The sequence below is a fragment of the Ursus arctos genome, unplaced genomic scaffold, assembly GCF_023065955.2.
Source record: "Ursus arctos isolate Adak ecotype North America unplaced genomic scaffold, UrsArc2.0 scaffold_15, whole genome shotgun sequence".
Classification (NCBI taxonomy): domain Eukaryota; kingdom Metazoa; phylum Chordata; class Mammalia; order Carnivora; family Ursidae; genus Ursus; species Ursus arctos.
Genome location: NW_026622819.1, coordinates 46,328,908 through 46,336,310, shown reverse-complemented (window position 1 = coordinate 46,336,310; position 7,403 = coordinate 46,328,908). Strand labels below are relative to the sequence as shown.

The following is a 7,403-nucleotide window of genomic DNA, read 5'->3' as shown; positions in this document are numbered from 1 at the left end:
CCTACCCCCACCTCCACCCTGGCAGGGTCTGCCTGTCCCCTGGGGGAGGTGTTGGTTAGTTTGGGGGGGGAGACTAGTGACCCTGCCCCCAGGGGGTGGCTGCTTGGAGGCTGGGACAAAGGGGTGTGTGATGGGGACAGGTCACAAAGGACGGTGGAGGATAAATGAGGTGGTGAGAGGAGATTTAGGCAGAGCCCTGCAGGGAGATGGGCAGTTGCCTTCACTCCCTCTCTCTCTCAAGGACTCGATTTGTGGCTGGTGGAGCTGTCTCAAATGAAGAGAACTATGAGCAGCGAGTGTTTGTTACCTTATTACACGGCCCACAGCTACCGTTCAATGGGCGTGTTCAATACCTCCATGGGGGACCTGCAACGACAACTGTACAAAGGAGGAGAGTATGACATTTTCAAATATGCACCTATGTTTGAAAGCGACTTTATCCAGATCAGCAAAAAAGGAGAGGTGATCGATGTACACAACCGCGTCCGAATGGTGACCGTGGGCATTGCATCCACCAGCCCTATCCTCCCCCTACCTGATGTCATGCTGCTGGCTCGACCAACAAAAATCTGCGAAGAGCATGCCAGACACGCCCGGACCACCAAGGGGAGAGGTCGCAAGCCCACAAAGACCCTAGAGCTCACCAGGCTGCTTCCCCTCAAGTTTGTCAAGATCTCCATTCACGATCGCGAGAAACAGCAGCTGCGCCTGAAGCTTGCCACTGGCCGCACTTTCTACCTGCAGCTGTGTCCCCCTTCAGATGCACGAGAAGACCTCTTTTGCTACTGGGAGAAACTTGTCTATCTCCTGAGACCACCAGTGGATAGCTGCAGCAGTACACCGACCCTGCAAACTGGGGACGCAGCCACCCTAGAGGATGACAAGTGCCTAGTGGTAAGCATCAACAGAGACTCAAGAGCATGGGGCAGGGTGCTTTGGGAGAGCAGCTCAAAGCTGGCCCTGCAGAAGCTCTGGTGCTCTCTGAGGCTCACCTGGGAAATGCATTCCACTTGAATAGGCTCAGGGCTAAATGAGCCCCGACTAGGGGACTTAACACCCCTAGTGCTTCTTTTGTCTTGTGGTTCTGAGTGCTTCTCCCAATTTTTCCACGAGGCTGAATTTCAGAGAGACCTCACGTATCAGCTGTTCTGGTCTCATACCCAGGGTTGTAACTCGTTCCATCCATCTGGGCATCCTGATGGCCCAGTCTCTTCTCGAACACTTACCCCAACCCAGTGAGCCTCAGCAGCTATGAAACATTGCTAGCAATTAGGAAGTCTTTCCTTCATTCCATATCCCTGTGACTACCATGTGCTGATCAAAATCCGGACCACCCATGTGTGTCCGCACATGCACGATTTTCGCAGCCACCAAATGAAAATGTGTGGATCCCTTGACCCAGCAATCCTACTTCTAGAAATCAGTCCTGCAGAGATATAAACACAGGTGTGTAAAAGAAAAGTATATGAGGATGGTGAATTGTATCAGTGCTTTCCCTGGCACTGGCATTAAGTAAAAACCAAGTGACCACTTGGCAGGGGTGCTATAGATGGGACCTTGCATCGAGTGAGAGCATAGATTTGATCATTTCAAGGGTCGTTCCCATTAGAAGCCCTTGAATTGCTCAGCTCCAGCGCCGCGTTGAGAAAGGAGCGGACGGTTCTAGTCTCACTTTATCATCTCTTACCTATTTCTCCTCCCCCTGGCGCAGGCCGCAGAGCTCCATAGAGAAGGGGATCAGGATGAGTTCAGGCTTCACAAGCCCCGAGACGTGTCTCGAGCCACCTCTTCCGCGTATGCGGGGGGAGAGGGAATCCACCACGCCTACCACAGAATGCTGGGCTCCCCTGCAGTCGCGAGGGCTGCCGGGAGTGCGGAAGGAGCAGGCGCCAGGGCGGCCGCGGGCATGGCGGGGGCGGCCACGAGCGCTACCACGGGCTTGGCCATGGCTGGGGCGAGAACGAGCTCTTCATCAGGCGCGCTGAGCGTAGCAGCAACCAAGGCGACAAGTACAGGCCAGGTAAGCGCGGCCCTGTCTGGAGCCACCAGCAGATGTTCAGGAGAAAGTGGATCCAGCAAGGCCCTCGCAGGTGCTCTCAATATCTCCTCAGAGGGTACGAACGTGGCGTTGGGTGCTGCAAGCATGTCCTCGGTCGGTGCTTCCACCCTCACGACGGGGGCTGCCAGCGTCTCCCCAGGGAGCAGCACGAGCGTGGTGTTTGCAGGCGCAGTGACGACGGGCCCACCTGCTGCAGAAAAAGCCGCATGCACCGTGGTAGGACCCCTGGTCTCCACCTTGCAGAGTGAAGGCTACATGAGTGAGCGGGATGGAAGCCAGAAGGTCTCCCAGCCCGGTGCTGAAACCCGGAAGGGAAAGAAAGAAAGAAGAGAAAAGAAGGACAGAACTTCCACTAGGAAAAGTTCCCGTCACCACAGGACAGGGGAAAGTCACCACCGGACAGGAGGGGACAAGTCGACCCGGAGATCATCCTCCCACCGGTCCATATCCGGCCACGACAAAAGAGATGACAAAAAGGAAAAAGGGCAGAGCCACGGAAGAAGCAGAGGACACAGCTCTCGCAAGAGTAGCAGCCACAGCCCCACAGCAAAGGAGTCAAGGACAGCTCACAAATTGGGGAAGATCAAATCTACAAGCAGTTCAGGTGCTGTAAGTAAGAAATCCAGTAAAATTGGCTCTTTCTTCAGGAACTTGAAAGTCATTCCTGGCTCAAAAACAGTGGTCACATCACAGGATAGAGGGGTAGACTTCGTGGCTAAGTCAATAGAGAAGCGCAACATAGAGGCCAAGTTAGAGAAATGCCCGGGCAGCGAAGATCTGGAGATCTCTGGTACCGTGACATCCGAGACAATGGAGACCATAATCATTGAAGGTAAATCCATTTGAATAGGAGACCAGGCAGGAAGCTGCAGTGGAGACCCAGCCTCAGGGAAGAATCCCTAGAGAGTCAATTCTAGCTTTCTCTAATAAAGGAAACCATGCAACTCCAAAAGAAATGCTTTCTCGTTTGAATGTCTATATCCCCTAGCCTGGGAGTGACCTCACAGTGGCTCCTGTGATGTGACCCATGCTGCAGCCTGAGACCCCAGTCTCCAGTCAAACACATCCTCACCTCCCACCCATGACCAGCAGAGCCAGTAGGAGTGCCGTGCTTTGCCTCAACCCCTTTCTGCCTTTGTTTTCCCCAAGACCATGGCTACAAGTCACAGACTATAGGCTGGAAAGCACCACCAATACCATGTTCCCATGCTCTTCTTTCTCTTCCCTAAAGGTCCCTGAACATGGACTTTCAATCCAGTCCATAGACTAAAGACAGGATTCATGTCTTCTTGGGATAATCCGGAGGTAAAGGGGGTATAGCCGCATTTGTAGACGTTCAGAATGAGGAGTTTATCATCTAGATCAGGAATTGGCAGCCGGAGAACCAAATCTTGCCAACTGCTTGGTTTTGTAAACAAAGTTTTATTGGAACATAGCCACAGCTATTCATCTGTATATTGTCTATGGCTACTCTCATTAAAATGGCAGATCTGAATAGTTACAACAGAGACCTTATGGTCTGCAAAGTCTAAAATATTTACTATCTGGTACTTCACAGAAAAGGTTTGCCCACTCCAGATCCAATATTAACAACTCTTCCTCCTAGGTATATACTTTGGAGAAACTTTCTCATATGCTCACCAGGAGATAACTAGGAGAATGTTTACAGTAAAACAATTTGTAGTAGCAAAACTCTGGAAACAGCACAAATGTTCATCCAATAGGAGGATCTATAAATTGTAATATATGACTACAGTGCATATTAGGTAAAAGTGAAAATGGATGGCAGCTATTCATGTTAACATGGATGAATCTCACATAATATCGAATAATAGAAGCAATAGAAAAATACAAAGGATATAGTTCCATTTGTAGAACAATTCAAAAACAAGATCAAACAACATATTTGGGGGTACATATTTACTTAAAGTGTAGAGAAAAACGAAACAGTAACACAGCATTCAGAATTGTAGATATCTATAAAGTGGAAAGCCGAGAGGAAGATCTGGAAGGCACAAAGAACTTCAACAGAGTGGAGATTGTTCTGTCAAACAAAGGACTGTGCCCATGGTAATTTATTATGGAATCTTTTTTTATTTTAACATCCCTGAAATCAGGATGGTTTTTAAATTGTTGTCAGCCAGGTGGCAGTTGCCACCTTAGAAATACCTTAACAAATTTCACTTACATTTTCCTATTAATATATGCAAAAAGAGGTAGATGACAAAAGACCTAAATCTGAAAGATATCTTCCAGTCAGTATAAAATAAAAATTCTAAGTGATATAAATACTCAGAATTCAGGAACACAGAAAAGCCATAGATATGTTGTTAAGAAATAATAGAATAATCGAAAAGGTTGTGTACAAATGAACTGTGTAAATTATGTATGCATGTGGAAAATAATTCCAAAAATAAAAAGTCATACTACATTAGGAATGAGATTATAAATTTTAAAAATGCCTGTTGTGAAAAAGAAATAACATTGTCTTTTCAATTTAAAAAAAAGTTGTAGATAAGTTTCACAGGTCTATGAAAATCATTAAACTGTTAACAGATGATAAAAGTTGGTTTTGAGAAAAATGATTCTGAGAACCAGGTGTGTTTGTATAAGCCTGGAGGTCATCGCCCAGCTTTGCAATTCTTTGCTTATTCTGACAGTCGTGTCTGCTAGGATGGAAGTTGGGTTTCCAGTAAAACCTGGGGACTTTCTCTGTAGAACAAATTTGTGTGGCAAAGTGGGGGAGGTGAGAAACGAGTTACTCTCTGGAAGGAGTGGTGGTTTGGGAGCATCAGGGGGAAGTCCTTCTCAGTTGCTCTGGTGGGTGGCTGGAAAATCCCACCTTGTGATTTCCAATATGCAAAGACCAATAGATGCAGGGGATTAAGGTGTCCTTGGAATTGACTCTTGAAGCAGTGGGTACAAGTAGAAGGAGAGAAAGAGTCATGTCCTCAAAGACATGATAGCGCCTTTGGAGAAGCCTCCTGGGAATGTGTGAGGTTATGGGGTATGGGAGACAGATAAAGGGGGACTCATTCAAAAGCTTTTGACTCAGAGTCCCAAATTCAAGCTATGCCAGAGATTGAATTATTGAAGATACAGATTCCTTAATCACATGATTCTGTAGACCATGGCTTTGTCTTTTGTCCTTCTCTTAGTCTTGTTCTGTGCATTCCTACTTCGACACCCCAAAGGGCTTCTTTAATATAAACCTTGTTTGTCCACCATGCAGGATGTTAGCTGAGAAGACCCATGATTTACACAAATGCCTCCAAAGTAAAATGGAGGTGGGGACTTGCACACTACAACGTGCTCTGCCAGGCACTTTCTCTGCATTTCCTTTTCTATCTTGACAGCTCATCAACAGACTCATGCATAAATACTTACGTATTTAAAAACAACAGACCTCTTCCTCCTGAGGGAGATATCAATTGGGGCATCAAGTCAATATACCCTATCAGATAAAGTCAATATTTTTGACAGCAATATTCATCACCATGGTAGCAATTCTGCTGCTGCAAGTACAATGATGCAGTGGATGGTTGATTACTAACCAGCGTCCCAAACATAAAGTCTGGCACACACACAAAAGACAAGAAAGGGATCTTTGGCCGGCAGCAAAATAAGGTTATTCATGGTGTTGTTGTGATCGAATGGAGTCCTTCAGACACAAGATGTGCTATGGTGGGAAGAAGCAAGGTGCCTCAAAATGTTGAAGGCAGTGTCAAGACTGATGGTGAAAATGATGGGAAAAAATGCAGCAGGGACAGGCCACACAAGGCTTTGAGGTCATCTAAAGGATTTTAACTTCTGACCGTAGAGTAATAGGAAGCCACTGAAATGTTTTATTTATTTATTTTTAAATATTTATTTATTTGAGAGAGAGCATGCAAGTGAGCACGCTTGCACACGCACTCATGCAAGTGGGGGGAAGGACAGAGGGAGAGAATCTTCAAGATGACTCTGCACTGAGCTTGGAGCCCGATTCAGTGCTGGATCCCACGACCCATGAGATCATGACCTGAGCCAAAACCAAGAGCCAGACACTTCACCGACTGAGCCACCCAGGTGCCCCTGAAGTGTTTTAAATGAAGGAGTGGCTTGATCAAATCTGAACTTTGTAAAGGGCACTGTGGTTGCTGTGAAGGGAAATATCTGGGAAAGAAGTTGTTGATATGTGACCTTTTGTCATTTCCTGTCTTTTGCCACAGGACCCATAAAAAGAAGAGATTGGAGGGGATGTTTTGAAAGATACATTTCCATTTGAAATATCCATGTGGGGTAGTCAGTCCTTCAATGAAGGACTTGTAGCCACAGCTGCTAGGAGTGCTGACCATGGACAGCCTTCAGCTGGCAGTGAGTCTGGAAATTGCCTCTGCTTCAGAGAACTCCCTCACCCAAGTAACATTTTCCAGAGCACACAATAAGAGTGGATTGATGTGGAGTGTGAAGATCTGGCCATCTTATCCCAACACAGACCAACTCTCAAGAGCCGTTCTAGTTCAAGAGCTCCCAGTGGAGCCTGCATCATAGCTGGGCTTTACCCTGGGTGCACTCCTGCTTGCGTCCTTCCCTTCCACAAGTGCTGGTCCTAGGCGTGCTTCTTAACATCCCTCTCACAAAATGCCATCTCAAAATCTGCTTCTGGAAGAACACGACCTGTGATGCTGTGCTAGCATAATGTGCTGTGATCACCTTCCCCAATTCCACTAACCTTGTGAAAATAGTTGGTGATAGCCGATAAGGGTATAATGCACTCTACACGGTTTGAGTTTAAATCATTTAAAAATGAAATACATTTCCCTATTGCAAAATTGTATCTATTTTAGAAATTTTAGAACATGGAGATATGAAAATGAAGGAAACATGCCATTGATTGCCTTGATAATGCATTGCTTACCCCAAGATGGACCAGTTAGACTTATGCTTCCAGAAAGATGGAGTAGACATATTTTCTCTATTCCTCTCATTGTTTATATGACTAAAGATCTATTAGAAGACTCTGAAAGATGGAGAGAAGAAGACAGACCAGCCAGGAATTCTAGGAAATGAGAACAACATGGTGATGAGTTCCTTGGGTTTTCTTTTTGCCTTATACATTTCAGACTTGGAGCTGCAAAGAAGCTGGCAATCCTGGAAAAAAAAAAAGTCCCAACAAAAGCTTTATCTCTCTAGCCAAAAGACCAGTAAAGGAGCAGCCAAGAAAGACACTAAGCTTTAAGAAAGAAAGAAAGAAAGAAAGAAAGAAAGAAAGAAAGAAAGAAAGAAAGAGAGAGAGAGAGAGAGAGAGAGAAAGAAAGAAAGAAAGAAAGAAAGAAAGAAAGAAAGAAAGAAAGGAAGGAAG

The 7,403-nt window shown here is 46.0% G+C and overlaps 1 protein-coding gene across 1 annotated transcript; it reads left to right on the top strand.

The window, feature by feature from the left end:
* Positions 1-285: 285 nt before the first annotated feature.
* GARIN3 (golgi associated RAB2B interactor family member 3) lies at positions 286-2,905 on the top strand. The gene is made up of 2 exons (XM_026510661.2): positions 286-894; positions 1,712-2,905. The coding sequence occupies exons 1-2, from the start codon at positions 286-288 to the stop codon at positions 2,903-2,905; spliced, it is 1,803 nt and encodes a 600-aa protein (XP_026366446.2).
* Positions 2,906-7,403: the final 4,498 nt, after the last annotated feature.